Genomic DNA, 21,807 nt, shown 5'->3' on the forward strand with positions numbered 1-21,807 from the left:
TGTGGCAGCCCGTACTGTCACCATGCGAGAGGCAGCCCATACGGACACCACGTGAGCAGTGCCCATATGGACTGCACATGCCCTCAGCCGCTCTACAGCTGGGGGGAGGCAGGGGCCATCTTGTCATCCCTCCCCGAGTGGCACCCGGGGCAGTCTGACCCCTCTGTCCACCCTTTTTACACCCCTGCAGGGAGAAGGTCCTCCAGGACTCACAGCAAAGATTATTAATTACGTTTTCCAATTTTTTGTTATCTTGTTATGGTGTTCATTGGCCAAAGCAGGTGGTTTGAATTCATATGGATGGTAGACACAAATACAGAATGGCTAGGAGAAGGAGAACATGCAGGAGAACAGATTAGCTGAACTATGAACTCTGAATCTTGTGTCTGCCCTGGTTTTGGAACTGAAACTGCGTCGGTCACTCAGGCCAATGGCTTTTGTCAGGAGATGAACAGGGGATTACAACCCTGATAATTTCTCCTGGACCACTAAGAAACTTTTGATTACCCATAGCTTCAAACTATTATCCATCTAGGGCTTCTCTAGGTCCCTTTGAAAACAAACACAAAAGTTTTCAGCATTCTCTTAGATCTTACTTGCCAAGTTGACCCATACCTTCAGATTAGAAAAATAATTATCTCAATTTCTTTATCTGCAGTAGATGAAAGAAGCTGCATTTCTGGACATTTAAAGGAACTTGCTTCTGTGTACACTGATCATTAATTTTTAAAATCTTATGAAACTTTTTTCTGTGGCTTGGGGAATGCCTTGAATTTCTCCTATAAGTTTTATTTGTTGCATTAAATATTAATATTTCCATTCCCATGTTACACTTAGATATCTAAGTGTAAACATAAATTCTGTAATGATCTTCCAGAGATTTGTGTATCCACCTTAATTTAATATCTCTTTTATGTTTTTGATTGCAGTTTTCATTATTTCATCAGAAGTTAATGAGACCTCAGTTTAAGTCACCACTTTGTTGGGGGATCGTTTATTAATTTGTCGTGAGGTTTTTCTTTTGGAAGCAGTTACAGAGTGCATTTGGGATATATTCTACATTGCAAGTCTGAAAATGGGCCCTGTTCATCCATGCATTTTCAAGAGAGGAAGTAAGATGGAAAACACATTCATTGCAATCAGTCCAAACCCGTAACATTTGTGTAAAGGGGAAAAAAGATGCTCTGAAAAATGTGATATGATTCATCTGTGTTCTTTCAATGAAACAAGGCCTCTTAACCCCAGGATTTTAGTCCTAATTTTATTACTCTTTCCAGTAATCTTTTTGCAGTCTTCTACATTCTTTCAAACATCTATCGCTCATTAAAGTCCTTTTAGGTTAGATTTAATGGCAGCTCACATTGTGCTAATTTCTTTTCAGTCTGTAGTATTTTTGATTCTAATCATCCTTCACCAGTTTTCATTTCAATACTTTTTGAAGTGTGGAATCTCATAAAGAGAAAGGTTTCTTTTTCTTCATGCAGTGCCTTGATTTTTAAAACAGTCCTATTTATATAGATGTTTATAGATTATAATAAACTGTATGCCAAAAACATATGAGAGATGTTGGACTAGGGAGGAAGTGCTGGTAGCGTAGGTTTTACAGTTTGGGGATACAAAATACAGGTCTAGATAATAGTTATTATTTGTAGCAGAATTTCAATATGGCTCAGATGCATAGAGCTGTTGCAACTTATTGCAGATGGATACAGTGGCAATTTAGCTCTAAGTGATTTCTTTTCAGCTGTGATCTTCTGGCAGGTAACTGTGAGGCTGTTAAGTAAGGAAATAATTATTAATGAGACTGTAGTAATAGCATGCAGCTAAATAATGATAGCAAAAGCCTTGGAATTTTTAAATTTTGCCTCTGGAAACCTGAAGCAGCTTAGACTCCATGCAATATGATCTTCTTAGTTATTTTCCTGGCTTCCTAAAATAATTTGTATTTTTTAAAAATGGGAATCAGCACATCCATAATAGGAGCACAGACTGTCACTGCTAGAGAGTGTCAAACTTCAGAACTGATGTCTTTCTCTTTGGACAAAGAGAACATTAATCTAGCCTTTTCTTTTCATGGAGATAATAACATTCCTTGCTTCTTCATGATAATCTACCTGCCTTCTGAGCACCTGAAGATAATCTTAAAGGTTTTTTTGGGGGGGTAGCTGGGGCTGGTTCATCTGTGTTTATTTGTGCTCCTGAAGCCCTTTATAGGTAGGAGTCCCACAAGCATGTTAAGGAGCATTATGTAATTATTAAATCTCCCATACCAAAAACATGCATGCCGGCTGAATTTTAATCATTACCCAATAAGTCCAGGATGTCTGCATTATCCAATGTATTCCATTCTCTTAACCAGCACAGACAGGCTGTCTCATAATAAATTTTCAGATCTGGCAGGGCAAAGCCTCCTCTTTATTTTGTATCTATCATAATTTTATGTTTAATTCTTGGCTTTCCCCCCGCCAGATAAATTTAGAAATGCCCCTCTTCCATTCTTTGAAGCAGCCTGAGTTATTAACAATTGGCATTGATTGAAATAAAAACAGCATCCTGGGTAATAGGTTCATTTTGATAGCTGAGATTCTGCCAAGTAGGGAGAGCTTCATAGCAGGGTCTTAATGTTTTATTTTAGATGCTGGATATTCTACATTTCATCAGTTGCCATCATAGAATTGTAGAGTTGGAAGGGACCTTGACTAGTCCAGAGGAGGAAGAAATGGGGGGCGGGGGGGGCTGATTGGTGGAAGCCTGAGTTGAAGGGATCTGCACTTCATTCTCATGGAAAGAGGAACCAGGGATGCCAGCACTTCCCCCCTGACTTTGCTGCAGAGCGGAGAGCCTCAGGTGGAGGCTTGGGAGGGCTTGTGGCAGCTATGAGGGGAGCCAGAGTAGGAGCCCAAACAGTGGGGTGCAGTCTTGTTGCTAAGATCCAGATGCCACCTTTGCAGTTGGAAATGCTCCAAAGGAGCGCATGTTTGCAATGCCAACTTTCCTGCAGGGCGAGCGAGTCTCACGAGTGCTTTCCCCCCCTTTATGATTAGGAAACTTGATACCATACATTATATGAGGGGTGTAAATTAGAAGAAATAAGTTGAACTACTTTTTAAAAATGGGATTGAAACATAATAACCAAGCTTTTGTAGAGTGAGAGAGGAGGGATGCCACCATTCTTATTGCACTGGCTGGGAGAGAGTAGCAACTTGGTTCAGCCGCACCGGGTGACACGCTGCAGGGGGTCCCACAACAATGCTATAGAACAGAGTGTGAGAGGCAGGTGGGTGCCAAATTTTAGCATCACACGGGGCGCCACTGAAATTTGAGAGCCCCAAGTCCACCACTGCTCCTTCCTCCTCAGGAAGTTTCCATGCAGTTTGGGAGCAATGCACTGGGTGTCCCATGACTCATATCTGATAAACTTTGTTATATGATGTGCCTTTTTTTTAAAAAAAAACACTCTCTAGTATTTACCTACTAAAATTACCACATTTAATTATACTGACCTGTTGCAAAACCTCAGTGAAGGTACCCTTTTGAAGATTGTGGAGGAAAGGAGCGGTTTCTCTTGCAAAAACTTGCCCTGTAATAAATAAATGCTATCACTAATGTTAAAGGGGGGGGGGGGACACTACCTATATTTAAGTTTTTTAAAAATCAAATAGGGGGATAAGGATAAATTAACTGTAGCAATACAGCAAAACCAAAATAGCTTCACAAATATACCAATTCAAGGCCAAGAATTGTTGGCATTGATTCACAGAGCATCATCGCCTGGGCTTCTTCTGGACCAAGACCTTTGGTTTTTAATTTTATAGTATATGTGGCATTCGGACCTAGAAGTACGCTAAGACACAACTGTTCTGCTCCTGGAAGTTTTGACTTCTCATATCTTTGTTGTGTCTGGTATCTCAGTCCTATGTTAACTTAGAAGCAAGTCCCATTAATTTTAAGTGTGTTTAGGAATGTGGCCCTAAACAGGTTTCATCTGGTTATAAACTGAGCATTAACAAGCTGCATTCCAGCCACTTCACTCCTTCTGGAGTATAGATAGTCCCACATAATAAATACCAAAGAGCCAGCTACGGTAAAAAATCTGTGCAAAAGTATAAGTGCTTTTAAGCTAGAACAAAATAAGGGAAATTGTTACTTACCTAAGAAAACTAGAAACAACATGAAAGTGAAGCCTGCCACAAATAGCAGTTACCTTTTTTATTGCTATCTCTTGAGTTTTATCTCCAGTTTCCTGCATAAATGGCTGCTGTTCTGCTGAAAATAAAGGGTGAGAGTTAACTTTAAGCGACAGAACGTATTTCAACAGCTCTTCCTCTGCACACTGTTTCTATGCAGTGTGAATTTCTGTGTGCTATTTGGTTTTTAAAAAATGCTTAAAACAACAACTTTGCAGTGCATTTAAATGTTCATTATTGCTAAACAAGTTAGATTGTTAGGGTTTTCTCCTGCATTTTAAAATGCAACTAATTATAAACGGTGCTGCGATCTGAAGTGGGGCAAAGAGTAGGGGCTTCGGGAAAAGGTACCAATGTGTAAGTCTCCCGTTGAAACCCAATCTGCGCAGCTAAAGCAATAGGATGGAAGCAGTGTGCGCTGCTCGTGGGTCTGGATAACAGAGAAAGTTTATCAAGGCTGAAGAACAACTGCTGTTCAAATCCTGTCTCCCCCCCCCCAAAAAAAAGAATAGATTGGGTTGCTGGTTGTGTGTTTTGGTGTTGGGGTGGGGCGGTTATGGCTTTGTGTTTCCTTCTTTTGCTTTGCTTTGCTGTTGTCACACGCCATGCATGAACGAAAATGCTGAATTCTCCCAGGAGCTGTAAAGCTTCTGTGAAGATTGTTTATTTCCTTAATCCCTTCTCCTTTGTGAATCCTGATGTCAGATAGAAAATGGAAAGCCTTTAATATAGATATTATCACCCTTATTATCACCTGCACTAGGGAGTGTCCTCGCTGCCTGTTGTTACCCTAGCAATCGCCATATGTTGCTGCCTCTCTGAGGTTAGATTTTAACCTGACTACCTTCTCCCATATGTGAAGCCTGGTATTAGGTGCCTTTGGGGGTAGCACAGATGGGCCACTGCTTCTTTCATTATCTTGCACTTATGGCCAATCAATTCTGAAAGGCATCCTTTCATTTTCAACTTTCTGAGCTGTTTGGGACATGCCAAATATCTATTAGCAGCAGTCGTTGCAAAGGCGTGAACCCCAAGCCGAAAACTGTAGAGCAAACATGACTCCTAAAAGTACTGAGTGCAGCTGTCAGAGAAAGAAGAGATGGGAAATCTGACTAGGATGTAGCAAATTTAACCACCTCCTGGAGTACAGGTAGTCCCGCTTAAGAAATACCAGGAAACCAGCTATAATAAAATTCACACAAAAGTGCAGGTGCTTTTAAGCTGGAACAAATGGAAGAAGCCAATCTTCTGCGGCAGCCAAAGAGGCTTCTGAGGGAGAGCGAGAGGAAATTCTGCAGGAGGGATTTAAAGGAGGCAAGAGAAACTGTTTGGCAGAAGGACTGATCTTACAGCTATTGTCATCATATACTACAGCAAGCTGGGGGGAGTGCTCTTCACGTGTAATAAGCACCTTGGAAAATGCCGCAGAAGTAGGAATGGTAGAAAGAAATATATGGAGCAGAGCGGATATGAGTTCTGAGGCAAGAGCAAAGGATGGGAATGTGAAGAAAAAGAAGTATGGTGCATTGGAATGCTGCTTAAAGGAACATAATTATGTCCCAAAATTCTGGTGTTTCTTTGGGAATTGAGTACTGAGATAGACTCTTATTTATTTATGGGCAATTTTGTCCATGGTGGCATTGGTAGTTTTGCTGAGGTCTAGGGAAGCCCAGTCTTTTTTCCTCTGTGTTTAGATTAGATTTTTTTTCTGCCCCCTTGGACAGAAAATGTGGTTTGGTATAAACTAAGTAGCAACAAGACGTATTTGGAGTTGGCTACAGAACAGGGTAAAGATTAAGTGTGCGGCCTTACTGCTTTCCTGCGTGGCCAAACATGTCATTTCTCAAAAGGGACACCCTTGTCTTCTTGCTCCAGCATTGTGACCCAACATTCCATGTTTGTTTGTACAGTAAGAAAAATCATCACAGCTATTCTGAAGAAAGTATGGCATGCCGCAAACATTTCATATGTCTGTTGCCATGGAGTATTGTGATGTCATCTTAGATGGGTTTTAAAGGGACAAATTCATGGAGGATAAATCTATCAATGGCTACAAGCCATCATGATCTTCAGTTACAGAGGCAGCATATCACCCTATCCCAGTTGCGGAGAGCAACCAGAGGAGAAAACCATTGCATTCACATCCTCCTTGTGGGCTTCCCAAAGGTATCTGATTGACTGATTTGGGAAATGGGATGCTAGACTAGATAGAGCAGGCATCCCCAAACTGCGGCCCTCCAGATGTTTTGGCCTACAACTCCCATGATCCCTAGCTAACAGGACCAGTGGTCAGGGGTGATGGGAATTGTAGTCCAAAACATCTGGAGGGCCAAAGTTTGGGGATGCCTGAGATAGAGTTTTGGTCTGATGCAGACATGGCTGCTCTCATATTTGAGAAGGTTTGGAGGTGAGGAGGGAGCTGGGACCACCTGTGCTTGTTGCATGGCACCTAACAGCATTTGGGACAGTCCCCTTTCACTTCTGATTTCCACCACCAGAGTTTTTTGTCTGGCACCATAGCAACTTCAGGGCTCTCTCCCACTTCAAATTTTTAAGCATACAACCACAAATGTAAAGCATGAATACTACAAACAGATGTTTATAATAACCAAGTCAGTCTTACAGGTATGCTCAGGATTGGGCCTAGATTGACTGTGGTGCTTGCAATAGCCCTTAAAGCAGCACAAAACTCCATCTTCCAAGCAAAAAAGTATTTTAAACAACTGAAAATAACTTGCACTCTACAGATTGATTCACAGATAGGCGCAGAGCAGTATCAGAGATTCCTGGCCAAATAAAAGTTTGGCACAGATGTTAATGTCTTCCCCTCCCTCTCACCTCAGGATAGACTTCTAACTTCCTTTTTCAATTGCATGACTAAAAACTTACAAATATCATCTGGCTCCAATACATCTTGTTTAGTTTTTGTTCCTATTTTCTGTGGACTTATGGCTTCCATTACTACTTTTCTCCCTCTCCCTCCCCCTCCCCCCCTTTTTTTGCATCGTCTGTGTCCCAGTCCCACCTAAGCCTTTCTGGATTTTATTGTAGTTCATTAGAAGTGCATTTCTTTATCTTGGAGGCTTTCAGGCTCCTTCCCTCCCCCCCCACCCACTCCATGTATGCCTTGGCTTTGTTAATTGCATGCTGCTCTAAGAATACACGGCACGATACCTTTGAACCTTACACTTTGCCTTGACAGCTGGGCTAGCAAATGCCACTGACAACGGGGATGGGGGGGGGGAGAATCTTTTGTAAGTAAATTGCCAATGTGGCTAACCTTGCTGGAACCCAATTGTTAAGGCTGTGATTCAGTTTTTCTGTCAAACTCAGTTCAGGCTAACCTGGCTGGCCTTCTGCTTCTTCAGTGATCAGCCTGAGGAAGTGTGCTTTCTCAGCTTATCAGGTTTTTATTAACTTCAGCTTCCTGCTGCAGTAATTGTTTGTTCCCACTTCAGCTTCTTAGAATGTCCACCAGAATGCCTTGTCACCGGTGCCTGAGAAACATGTGCACATTAAATACTTCCTTGAATTATTTGCGGCGCAATCCGCCAGAAAATTCTCCTACCTACACAGGCCCCGCTGAAATGCGTGGGAGCATTGTAAGATCACTTCTTTTGCAGTGCCCCATTTATCTCATCAGCAGTCCTTCTCAGCCGAATATACTTGCATTGCTTATGTTTAGTAGTCTGCAAAGATCACTATTTCTCCGCTGATGTTATTTCCCTGCAAAATGGAGTGGTAATAAGGCACCGGTGATAATGTAAACTGAACAAGTGATAGTGAGATTGGCCAAAAGTTACCTCCTGTTGTGAAGTGAAATGTGAGTAACAGGGGAAATGATTAAGATACTTTGGAAAATAAGTAAAAGCTTTATTACAAGCGGGGCTCTGCACATAGAAATATGTTAATGTTTCATATGTTGGCCCAGTTGACATGTGGTGGGAACATGCTTGTGTGCAGGTACTTACAGAAAAAAATCACAGCTGCTTTGCTGCTGTCCGGATGCTGCTGCCGCCACAGTACTTGGAGCTAATGCTCTGTGCAGATCTGGGCTCATGATTTGTTACAAGCAGCAAGCCCTATAACTCGTGGTTTGTCTGGGCCAAGACAAACCATGAGCCCAGGCTTTGCCGTGATGCTGAGCCAAACCATGTCTTAGTTCTGCAGCAGGGCATGTGGAGAAGGAGCGAAATAGCCACAATTTTTCCTCTGAGTACCAGCACACTTGTGCATTCATGCTTACCCATGGTTTGGCATTACGTACTCATTTTTATGTCTTCTAATCTTTTCAAATGGTACGTTTTCAGTGAGGGATATCTGAAGGTCTGCTCGAGGAACGGTCTTCTGCTTGCACAGGTAGACTTCCTCTACTATATTCTGCACTGCCACCTCCATGCAGCCACCAAATCTGCTTTGGAGCGTTGGAGGACCCTCTGGATCAGATTTGGAGGTGCGTGGAGGCAGCAGAGGTGAGGAAAGGAAAGGGAAATCCACTTGTGCAGCACTGGATATCACCCAGTATATGTCAATTATCTTCAGTGATGTCTTCATATTAGAACCAATTAGGAAATAACATTACTGCTTTCTCCCCTGTTCTGTGCTTGTATTTAAAATTACACATTCAAAGGGGAGCCATTAATGTTTGATACAAATATGAAATAATGACCTTCTGATCCTCTAGTCCTACTTGAGGGATGAAGAAGAGTTCAGTTGCCTAGAGCTGTGAATAAGACATCAAACTGTTTTAAGGGATTTTCTCATTAATGGTTGGATGTGTTGTTTTATTTGAAACACTTGGGGTTCTTTAATGTGAAATCAATGACAAATAGCTTTCAATATGTTTGCAACTAAGCACCAGGCTAATCCTTCAATGATACCATGAATGTTGTTGATTGAAATTATATTTTAAAGCTTATAACTATTATATAAAGCTGTAAGCAAACTGTATGATTTTAAAATATCAGAGGAGTCCTGCTGCATCAGCCGAAAAACCCACCTAGCTGAGCACTCTGTTCTCACAGTTTTCAACCAGATGCCTACAGGAAGCCTGCAAATGTGATGAAAAGGTGTGGTCATAGAATCATAGACTCTTAGAGTTGGAGGGAATCCCATGGGTCATCTAGTCCAACCCCCTGCAGCGCAGGAATCTCAACTAAAGCATCCATGACTGATGGTCATCCAGCCTCTACTTAAAAACCTTCAAGTTGACCCGTGGTTTTCAACCAGTGTGCTGTGGCACCCTGGGATGCCTTGAATGATGGTCAGGGGTCCCGTGGGCAACACTGCCCTCGGCCCCTCTTTCCTTCCCTCCCTCCTCTAATGTCCTCTCACATCTCTGCCTCCCAAAGGCTTGCACAGCTGTTTGCTACAGCAACCCTGGCTACAAGCTCCCCAGGTGAATGGTGCCTCTGAAGCTGGCCAGAGGATGCTTTCTAGACCCCTGTGGGGCAGTGTGAGGAGGTACCTCTCTTTGGGGCAGGGGGGCAGCTCAGAGACTGGGGGGGGGGGCAGCTGCGGCTGCCCTGAAGACTACCAAGGAGAGGGGAGAGGAGAGGAGACTGAGGGAACACTCTCCAAGGGAGGGCATTCAAAAAGGGGTGAGAAGATGCCAGCTCTGCAGGCCAGGGGTAGCATATCTGGGCTGCTGCAGAAAGAATTTAGTTGCTCAAGGGAGCTGTGGACTCAAAAAGGTTGTAAACCTATAAAGTAGACCGATCTTTTTAGCAGTTCTGAGTTAAAATTCGGTGTTAGGTTGAGCAAGGAACAACATGTTTCATACTATACTGAACTGATGCTGGAAATGGCACCTCTGTATTTTTCTTCTGCTCTCCTCTGAAACAGCCAAGGGTCATTTACCCTGATTTGTAATTTCATCACATGTTAATTTCCTTACCAGCGGTATAGTCACAACATGGGGTAAGCGATCCTAAACGTTATTGGGGAAAGGTAAGGGTGCTGTTTGTAAATTTGGCTCTCCAGCCTCACTGCTGTGGCCTTTGGGAAGTGTGGTAGAAATGATTAATAGCGAAAAGTCCTGTGGTTAACTGTACCCTTTTCTGTTAAAGGCCATTAGTCCAAAGTTACTTTGCCAGTAGGGAGGAGAGCACACATTTTCCTTCTGTCTCTCTGAAGTGTGTTGACACTTCATTGCTATCTTGTCAGAGGAAGAAGCAGCCTTTTCATCGCAAGTAACTGAACAACTGCATGTGGGCATATTGAGATAATTATGTAAAAGGAGACTGCCTGAATGAGCTTCCAAATGTGTTATTTCTTTATTATCTAGCACTTTATAATTAACTGTTCCCTTTTTATTATTATTTCAGGAAGCTGCCTCTTTTGCTAGAGCGCAAGGCTTTGAGGTGAGTTAACCTATGTTGCACGCTAAACAGATTCTAAAGGGTTTTTTTTCCCTTGCTGATAATGAAGTTCTTTTGGACAGTGATTGATGTGCTATTATACTCTCCAAGCCTCGCAGCAGTTGCCATAGAAACTTGGCAGTCGTCATGGTTTCTTTGTTCTGCCAGCTCAGTGTTATGACGCACTCTGCTAGGTCTGCACCCAACATCGCCTACAGATGTTATTTATTGAATTTTGAAAAGCCTCTTGGGAAGCTGAGAGGTTGGGCACGGCTTCAAGCTGCCTCTGCAGATATGGGGCCTGTCAGTTTGCTCAGTTAAAAAGCCACCTCATTAGCTGAATTACACTCCATAAAGATCCACTGCTAAAGCATTGGTGAGGCAGGACTAAATACTGAAATATAACACCATTTTAAATAACTTAAACTCTGCCATATGTGGATTATCGTCATGCAAATGAATTTTAGTAAGGTGGTATGTGGAATTGTTAAGAGCTGATTAACGTAAACCCTGCCTTTTACACTCAGTCTCTTTTGGAGAAGTGGGCTGTTCTTTTGTTAACAGGCACAAGTGGTATTTTCCATCTGGGTTTGTACAAATGTGCAATCTCCTAACAGACACACACAGTCTCTGTCTTTTGTTTAGTCTATTGTGCATCATTTTTAGAGGGTCTACTCTTGACTTTAGTATTTTTATTTGCGAATGCTTCAGATTCTGGAGGGTTTATCAGTACTCCATTTCCCGATAGCCTGATCAGGAGAACTACTACCTATAGGACATGGGGACTGTTTCCTAGCGTTCACCAGACACTATATAACGTGACAGCCAATGTGTTTGATATTAAGCGATCCTTGCAGTCCAATGTGCATGAAGCCTTTTTCTGTACATGTGCATCTGCCTTAACCCCTCAAGTGTTTTGTTCATCAGGCAAATGCATCGAGAAAGCTGATGCTTGGGCTGTTCAGTTCCCATTTGCATTATCAGACCCACACAGTTAGGGGACCATACGCTGATCTGATACTTTCCTTTGGGTCTGGGCAAGTACAAAGGAAAAGAAAGAGAAGCACATCTGTGGTGTGTCTTTGTGTGTATGTCCAATTTGGATTGCTTCAAGATAACTCAAAAGCAACACACATCTGCACCATCTTTATAATGTTAACGCAATATGCTTTGCAGTTTTATTTTGTGGTGGTTGCATTTGTAGAAATGAAGAGTATGCAAATTGAAAGGTGTTTGTTTTTTACAATGTCTATTAGAATAAACAAGAATAAACATGATTTGTCAAATAAAACAGTGTTTTAGGTCTTCATGATTTAGCACAATTTATTTGAAATCTATACTATGGTATAGTAGAACAGCAAAGAATAGAAGTTGTGTATTAGTCTTGCCCTTTCTATGTTTTCATTTCTTCCTTAAGCTGAAAAGCTGGGGCATGCCTGGTTTAAATTAACACCGAGTGACAAAATGCTTTTGCAAATGTCTGCCAAACACCTTTTTATTAACCTTTCCATTAGCACTTTCTTATACTTCCTAGCACAGTTTCTGCTGAACATCCTAAATCTGCCACGTCTGATTTCACTGCATTAGCAAAGTGCACAGAGATTGTGATCTTATCCCATATTGCCCCCTTTGCTTGGCAGCAAGTGACATATCAGATCTGCCAACGGTGATGTATGATGTTTGATAATGTGTCCATTGAGGGTTTTTATTCTGTAACTTTAACATTTCCCCAAACCTCACAGCAAAAAGGGAGCAATGAAAATGGTTCACCATTACATCTTTTTAGAAGCATGAAAACTAAAGGGGAAATTATAGTAGAATAAGGGCTCTAATTGACTGCTGTTTGAGAACATTATCAGAAGCTGCCTGGATGTCCACTGTACACAGTTGCTGTTAGGACCTATAGCATAAGAAATACTAAATAAGCGCATTTTCTTCTTTAGCACAACCTATATACTAAGATCATCCTCTCTTAGTATAAATTGTGCTTCTGATTCAGACCAGAGTCCCAAAACTACTTGAACAGCTATATCACAGGTCTGAGTTCTGGTAATATTTGATAATGGGCTGAACCACTTTGGAGCTGGGTGAGGAAGCCACATTATTAAGGTTCCCCCTACATAGCGGGTTACATCCACTTAGAAAACTAATGCGTCCTGGGAGGGCATAAACTAGTGCTAGTTATTTAAGTGCAGGGAGGCTTTCCATTTGGAGGGAAAATCCACTCTCCCCACCTTCACTCTAAAGTGGTATGTTGATCAAAAAGCTGTCTAAAACTGGATTAAAATAAAGAATTAACATAAAACTGCAGAGCAGTATGATTCCATGGTAGCAAAAAGAGCAAACTTTGCAATCAACTGTAAGTAGAGACATAGAGAACCATTTTCACATGGCACCCAAAACTAGCACCCGGGGAGAATTTCACAATTGGGGTGCCACCACAGAAAAGGACCTGTCTCAAAGTACCACCCAATGTGCCTCTGGGGACAAAGACCTGTGTAGAAGTACTTAATGACTGGGCAGGTTCCTTTGGGAGCAGAGAGTCCTTTTTAGGTATTCGTTGTGCCTGGCAAGCTACTTGTATAACACTCAAAAGAAGATGCAATAAAAGATTGTCATAACTGTTTGTACTTCATAGAGAAATTTTGTAAAACCTGCAGCTTTGTACTTTGACTGACTGACTACTACTAGACATTATGGGAGAGGCATGACTGCCACCAAAAACAGCTCTACATTCCCTCCTTTCTGTGGGAACTTCTAATAAAATGATCTGTTTGCCTTTTTAAATTAGTCTGCCATAAACTTTGGAGACAAATAAAATAATGGTTTTATTTCCTGGTTAAGGTCAGTTACACCTGGCACTACATTTTGGATAATATATATTTTAACAAAAAAATCAAAAAGGGGGGGGGGGCGGGAATCTCAGGCAATAAAAAGGGTTCAGAAATATGCAGTGAAAAAAGGCAATTTGCATGCTGGTGAGATAAGCAACATAACCCCCTGTAAGATGATCTATGGTTTCCTGGGACTATGCAGGCTCTGGGTAAGGTCTGTTTTACTCCCACACCGCAATGCACTGAGCCACAAGCCAAGATTTGGATTTGCAAGTTATCTGAACCCAAACTTGTGGTTAAGTTCTCTCCTCCCTAACCACGAGCTGTAACTAAGGCTTGTTCTTGGCTACAGCTTGTGGTTACCAAGGAGCGAGCTGGATCAGATGACATGCTAAGCCAAAGCTTGCCTTATCTTAGTGCTTCATGGGGGTGAAAAAAAGACTGGGAAGAAGCAAGACAGCTGAGAGCTCTTCTTTAGGAGCCCATATATTTGTGTGGCTTACTGTGATACGCAAACCAGGCCATAGTAGGGCAAAGCAAAAAGCAAACTAGGTGATGGGAATTGCTGGTACATGTCTTAAAAGATGTCCCTGCTAAGGATTTAAAACGAAGAGCCTTTTGTACTTGATGTAGGATTGCAAGAAAGTCAAATTGGTCTTAGTGGGATTCTGGGCACAGTTAATTAAAACCGCTTCAAATATAAGAGTACCATGCTAAACAGATAACAGCTTACAGTATAAGGTGCAAGAATTTGTATGTCATAGAGCTGGACTGATTTGTACAATCATCCCAGAGTTTTGGATTTATTAGTATAGATTGGATTTATCTGTAACGACACTGACAGATTGTAAACGAATGTACCAAAGGAGGGCCAACTTATACATGATGAGGGTAATCTTTGATTGGATCTCCTCTATGTTTTATTTGTTTAATCAGACACAGGAGGCACAAAATTTGATTAGAACAATAATTCTGGGGGACTTTAACCTTTTCCTCCATGTAATTTCTTCAGCCTTCATGGTTTTTTCCTCCCATCCCCACAGTGCTGCAAGAGTGGAACTGAGTCGTGTGGAGGATTTTCACCCCATATTCTGCACTGCCAAAGAGCCTAGGTTCACTAGCATCTATAGCGTCAAATTCTTCAGACTCAGTTTTTCATTTTCTCAAGTGGGCACCGGGATGCCACCAAGTGGCTTGTCATCCTCTTATCACTTGAAGGCAGGGGGAAAAGGTCATCACTCCCAGAAGATATTTGAGTCGTCCCTCCCATCATAGCTGCCAAGTTTTCCCCTTTCTCGCGAGGAAGCCTATTCAGCATAAGGGGAAATCCCTTTTAAAAAGGGATAACTTGGCAGCTATGCCTCCCATAGAGTGGCAGTTCATTTCTCCTACCTTGCTTGAAAGGGACCTGGTTTTACTGGTGCTCTCCCTGTATTCCACAAGTACTGTGCCCTGATTCTTTATTTGTTCTTATTGTCCAAGGTGGAGAGATCAGGCACCACTGACAGGTATTCCATCTTTTTAGCTAAAATAAAGGAACAACTTGGAGGCTGGGCTTATCTGTAAGTAACTATAGGAGGTAGCCTAAGGCCTCATAGGGCAGGGACAGAAAACACTTCTGTTAGCGTGAGGGACTTACTCCTGTCCAATATCACTTGGTACAGATCTTTGTTTCCAGTCTATCCATGATGCCCCTTTTGTTCTTCTCTGCCAATGAGGATGATGGCTGACAGTGAACAGAAAGCCATTCGAAGGGGTAAGGGCTAAAGCAAGGGTTGGGGTAGAAACCCATGACTCACCCGCCTTGTGCTGCAAGCTGCCTAAAATGCATAGTAGACATAAATGCAGGTACCGGTATGTGTGTTCACTTTGGGGAGAACAGTGAGAAAAATTGTATTATTATGAAGTTACAGGGAAACACTGTAATTCTAGAAAAATGTAGGCAACACTAATGCACATGAAGTTTAGTGTCAAGAGTAAAGTGGTACAGCTTTGGAAAACGTTAATCCAAGTATGTTAGAAATGCAAGAGAGATCAGGAAAGTAGTGTTTTCTCTTTCACTGACCCTTGTTGGTGTAGGTTTGTGCCCTACGCCGCCTTTTCTTAACATTTTTTCACTCCTATTTCTAAGTGGAGTGGATGTTCCCACATTCATCTTAAAACAAACTGAATCCAACCACAGTTAGTTGAACCAAACAAGGTTCTCAAACCACAGTTTGAAGCCAAATGGAAAAGTCTGTTTTCATATCTGAAGTAATTTTCTTACATTATTTAAATAAAGTTATAATCTCAAGTGTGCTGTTTTGTATTAACGTACAATACATCTTTTGTTTTTCTTTTTTGTGTTACCCAGACTGAGGATATTAAGGAGATAGCCCGGAAAGCACAAGCCTTGCCAAAAGCGAACTTGAAAAGACAGCGGGTTGTCGTATTCACCCAAGGGAAAGAAGACACTATTATGGCCACAGGTACGTAATTTTTAAGCCTTATATCCAAGGTATATAAGGGAATAGCTCTCCATTCAGCATTGGTTGGGTCTCAGTGGGCCACCACATTTCAGAAAGGATGCAGACAAATGAAAGGGTTCTGAGCAAGGAACAAAGTTGATTAAAGATTTGGAATATATGGTGCATGAGCATGAAGTGCACTTGTACAGTTGTGAAAAAGAAGGTGGGGGCGGACCGGCAAAGAAGCATCAGAACAGCTGTTCTCCTGGGAAACAAAGAGAAGATTGGCTGAACATTTGAGTGTATGTTAGCTATGGCTTAAATCTAGGGGAATCCTGCTTTTGTAGGACAGAACTAGTACTATGGTACTTCAGGAGTTTCTTGAAAACTGTGATGATATAATTACTTATAACAATACAAATCTTAATACTAATATACTCTGGTTAGTATCCAATGGTATTTCCTCTGCTGATGGGGGAAGCCTTCAGAACAAGTTTTAGGGAGGCTGGGGTATGGGGGAAGAATCACCATAAATTGCCTTCCTCCCCATTCCACTGACAGATGCTCCCCATCATCGGAGGGAATACCACTGGATATATTTTGCTTCTCCAAAATGTTGCATAAAATTGAGTTTATTGTACTAATGGCCACAATCCAGCACTGCTTGGAATTTTGATCATCCTTGCATGTACAGCCTGGCACAAGACCTGCTTGTGTGTGTGTGTGTGTGTGTGTGTGTGTGTGTATTTTAAGATCAGTGATGTATATTGTGATGTAAGCTGCTTCTTACAAAGCAGGTTGAAAATATTGATTCAAATGATTTTTATTCTGGTTTTATACATTGAGCATTAGCTACTGAATTATCTTGGCCACGAGCAGGAGTTCATCATACAACAGCTGCTTAAACAGTTAATTCTTTTAAGAGGCGGCAATGGAAATGAAAGTGTGTACTGTGAAGTGAATTTCCAGTTGCTTTTATTTGAAAATGCAGAAAATCCCACTCTAAGGGTTTCCCAGTTGGCAATTTCCCCATCCTCTGAAAGTGGGCAGGAGGTACTTTTGTGGGGAAGAAGTGATGATATGTGATATTCCAATTTAAGCATTACAAACATGACTGTCTGGGGGGGGGGGCTTTATGTCTTCTTTTTAATTTAGATTGCCCATGCTTGTTTATTAAACGGTGCTGTAGCTTGCTAACCTATGCAGCAGGGAATGTTGTTTGTCATTCGTTTCTGTGCAGCAAAATGTATTTACAGTACATACGGTTCAGTACTCTATTGCTTCTCTATGGTGTTGAGCTTCATAACCCTAACCTTACCGCTACTACTGCTAAAACATCCACTCCAGTGGCAAGAGTTTTGTTGGATATTTCATAGGTCATAGAGGTTATACGGGAGCTATCCACACAATGAATGTGAATTTTAATCATGGCAGACACTTGCATCATAACCCCACAGCGTATCAATACACAATGTTCAGTTTTGCTGCTATGGGACTTCCTATATTGCTTCTGCTTCTGAGTCAGCTTTGTCTTAAACCAGCTTTTAAAAACTCAGTATGAGAGCAGTCTGCTCCCTCTCAAATTAATTTATGACCATTCCTTCTGGGACAACTTCAGAATTTAAACAAACCTCCCTGCCTTCTATGGCTGCCTGAACCAAGATGATAATAAGGGCCATTTATGCATACATGTTAGTAGCTTCTGTCACTAAGCATTTGTTTCATTCTTCGAGCTGGAAATGATAGGATATCCATTAATCCACTCTAAAATGCTCTCTTTTTTTGTAATTAGAAGTGTATTTGCGGACTAATGTTTTCTAAACTGTGCTGTTTGTTCCTTATTAAAATCAAGTCAAAAGAAGGGATGCCCTTCCTCTTTTTTTAAAAAAAAACTAAATATGCCTAATAAATTCAAGATGGATAGAGAAGTGTATGCCACAGTGTCAGCTCCAAAAGCAAACATGATAAATGTTAAGTCGGTTTTGAGCCCAGGGATAAGCTGTTCAGCACACAAGCGTAGCCGAATCTCTTTGCCGTGTTGTTATTCGTGGCAGCCAAATAAATGTCAATAATAAAAGAGAATTAAAGATTTTCATTTCCCAGAGGCAGTCCCTCTAATACGGCTTGATCTTCCATTTCATTTGTAATTCGTTCTTGTGTCAGGACGCAGCCATTCACCAGGCAGTGTGTGACATGAAGTCGTTTAATAATGATTAAGAACATAAAAATGCATGGCCTGTGGGGCAATTCTCCAAAGATATACCAATTTGTTATTATTTCCTCCATACACACTCATACACCCTTCCTCTCCTCTTGAATATGGATCAGCCTCCTCCAGCCCCTCAAACTGTACATTATAAAATGGTTTATGAGAGATGGGCTAATAGCAGTGGGCACTACAAGCATGCTCATGAAGGTGTGTGCTTTAAGCCATCCAGTTGGGAGAATGCTCTACTCTTTAACAGCAGACGAGTTGCCTTCATAATCTAGCCTTTGTCCTGTGGCTCAAGTAACTTAGATAACAGTGAATGTTTGACTTTGGGAGAATAAAACTGTCATTGAAATTCTACTCAATATTGATCCAGAGCAGATTCCAATGTATAGTTAGCAGAGTAAAAACACATTGCAGGATTCCCCCCCAAAAATAGACCAGAGGTAATTGTATTTCATCATCCAGCAGAGCTTTAACTGCTACTGAAGGCAAATGAGCACAAATCCAATACATTCAGGATTGGCACTTTCCATAAGGAGTCCAGTTGCAGCAGACTTAACTTAAACTTACAATAACTTATAATAAGTCTAAACCTTAATATACAGAGCAGCACACCAGAAGAGAGAGAGAATGAAACCCAGGCTCCTTCTGGCCCTACTTTTATAGTCAGCATGACTTTGATTGACAGAGATAATAGAACCAGTTTAAACCAGCTGTACTCAGCTTCTCTGAAGGAATAACCCAAACATCACGAACCTTTGCTTGTTTCTTTCACACACAGAAGCTTCAAGAACCTTCTTGAATTAATTAGAATAGGAAAAATCTCTACACATCAGATCAATACTTTCTGCACTAAGAAATGCAAACTGACAAAAAATATCTAATGAGGATAGATGGCATTCTCCCAGAAGACCGTGCAGCCCAGAACAGAAGAAAAGATGTGTTGCATCAGACCAAAGGCCCATATAAGTCCAGCATCCAATTTTCACAGTGGCCAATCTGATGCCTAATGGGAAGCCCACAAGCAAACCTGAGTGCAACGTAGGTTTTCCAGCAACTGATACTCAGCAGCATACTGCCTCCAACTCTTGGGGGTAGTACCTAGTCATCATGGCAAGTAGCCATTGACGGCTTTATCCTCCAAGATATACCCCAGTTATAACTCACCGTATTTTTCGCTCCATAAGATGCACCTGACCACAAGACGCACTTAGTTTTTAGAGGAGGAAAACAATAAAAAAATATTCTGAATCAATGCTGCTGTCGACAGCAGTGGCAGAGGGAGGAGCAGCCCGCCCCCCCCCCAGCTGCTGTTGGTGGTGGAGGAGGGGGGAGCAGCCCGCTTTCGGGCTGCTCGTCCCTCCACCACCGCTGGGAGCCATAGCTCCGGCGGCAGAGGCATCCCTCCACTTGAGGGATCCCACTGCCGTCCAGTGCCTTCACTCCATAAGATGCACAGACATTTTCCCTTCGTTTTTAGGAGGGGGAAAGTGCAACTTATAGAGCAAAAAATACGGTAAATATAATCCAGACCCAGAGAATTATTTCTTTAAAACTGTTAAGTTTGGGTTGAGGAAGGAACTCATTCTAACTAGGTTGACATTAACGTGCTCTACAGATAGATTAGCTAAGACACCATATAAAACGTGCGCTCCTTCGATTTTGGACAAGGCCAAGGTTAAGTTGTTCACTGACAGACAAGGCATTAGAAAGAGATAGCTTGCCGATTTGTTATAAAATGGTACCCATTGGTCAGTGTATCGAAACAGTAAGTTGTTTGCATTTTAACAAGCTTTTCAAAGGTACTGGAAAAAAACATGCCGAAAGTGCTGTCTTGGGCAAAGATGTGTCAACTATGAAAGGTGGGGCAGCAGACAATTGTGTGGGAAAGCTGTGGTCTTAGGGGGTTTTGCCTCCCCCCCCAAAAAAGACACCCTTCCACCTAAAACTATTTGAATCCAAATGTAGTCCTTGTTCTTTCATGCATAGGGCTTTAGTACTTTAATAGCACAGTTCAAGAGCAGTGAAAGCCTCTCTATCTCATCAGAAGCCTCCCACCTGAACTCAGGACCTCCTTGCAGATTGCTTGAATAAAGCCTTTTCATAATAGATTGTTTGTATGAAACCCACACTCACACAGGACGTTACCTACGTGGAAGAGGGATTTGTGTCAATTTCCCCACCTCAGTGTGGCATCTCTGGTCTCCTGTGAATGTACATACCAGGACAGAATTCTCTGATGGTGTTCCACATCACTGGAGTTAATTTCCTCCCCAGGAGTTAATTTCCTCCCCCAAAAATCACTTGTAATGATACTTCACCATTAGTTATGGGTAGGGTGAAATCTTACAGCCCAATAGAAGCACACTCACAGAAAATGTGTGTTTATATTGCATTTGTATTGTTTGCTAAAATACGTTCCTAAAATTTTGTATAGTTGCTCCCAAGGGAAGGGCTCCACTTCTTATAGCAAATCCTTGGAATACCGTAGGACCCATACTTCTCCCCTTTCTTCAACTCGGATATTCATAATAGTGGCTGACATTCATTGTACCAGAAGACAATGCAGAATCAAATATAGAGAGAGTAATAAAGGGAAAATCCAGATGTGTTGAAATTAGTCAGCCCCTGTCATTTCCTTTAAGGCAGGCATCCCCAAACTTCGGCCCTCCAGATGTTTTGGACTACAATTCCCATCTTCCCTGGCCATTGGTCCTGTTAGCTAGGGATCATGGGAGTTGTAGGCCGAAACATATGGAGGGCCGAAGTTTGGGGATGCCTGCTTTAAGGGGAGTGGGATTGCCTGTAAATTTAGGCACTGAAATTAAAGCAGACGTCATGAATTTACCATACCATAAATTTATCAAGTTTCCTTCTTCTGCAGTAATAACAGACTCAGATTTAAAAGCTGACTTCTGTAGCCAGCTTAATGATAGATCAATAATATGTTGCTGTTAACTTCTTTTTTTTCTTGCAGGATGCAGAAAGATCAATGTCTGGGGTGCCTTAGGTCATGATCAATACTTTTAATAAAACTTCCTCTTTTTTTCTTTTTCTTTTACCTTCGTACGCTTTTGCTTTTATTAATGTGCATCTCTTTTGTTTCAGACCATTAATGGTTTTCTGATAATGTCATACTGCCCAAGGTTGAGGCTGGTTTGAATTTAAACCTCTAGTTAACAGTGATTAAATCTGCTGGCATGCCTTACCTTGTAGAAGACATTAGCAATTGAATACAGTTCTGGTATTATTTAAGCTCAAATGTGCATGTGTGTTTTAAGCATTCTGGGAAGGGTAATTTACAAATAAGTGTCTTTATTAAGCAGTAACGTTCTTGTTAGTAATGCAACAAACTATTACTGATGCTCTCTCTATTGAGAGCTAATGCAGATGTTCAGAAAGGGGTGTGGAACAATGCTATTGAGACCATATCATTTCTGAATGTGCACAGCCTTATGCCAAACATCTGGCTGATTCTTCCCCCTACATTTTAAAGGGATGCAGTCTCGGGAGGACTGTAGCACATGCTGCCCCCCCCCCAATGTTTCGATTGCCTCAGTATTTTTAAAACAACCTCTGGTTGATGATGTTTTGCTGCTTTGTTTTTTTATAGATTTGAGATATATGGTTAACATACTTTGGCCGCAGTTAACAATTCTGTCAAGCAAAAGACCCATGCTTTGAAGCCTTAATGTGAAATATTTATGCAGCTTGCTATTATTGCTCCACACAAACATTCACACAGAAATTGCTTTACTGCCTTTGGGA

At 41.6% G+C, this 21,807-nt stretch overlaps 1 protein-coding gene across 2 annotated transcripts in view; it reads left to right on the forward strand.

The window, feature by feature from the left end:
* The window catches only part of ADK (adenosine kinase), a 180,025-nt gene that overhangs the window by 124,639 nt on the left and 33,579 nt on the right, over positions 1 to 21,807 (forward strand). For both annotated transcript variants that reach the window (XM_035138686.3, XM_035138687.3), the window contains exons 8-9: positions 10,514 to 10,549; positions 15,734 to 15,848. In XM_035138686.3, the coding sequence (XP_034994577.1) occupies positions 10,514 to 10,549; positions 15,734 to 15,848 (151 nt within the window). The remainder of the gene's footprint in view (positions 1 to 10,513; positions 10,550 to 15,733; positions 15,849 to 21,807) is intronic.

This window comes from Zootoca vivipara, chromosome 5 (assembly GCF_965207765.1).
Source record: "Zootoca vivipara chromosome 5, rZooViv2.hap1.1, whole genome shotgun sequence".
Lineage (NCBI taxonomy): Eukaryota > Metazoa > Chordata > Lepidosauria > Squamata > Lacertidae > Zootoca > Zootoca vivipara.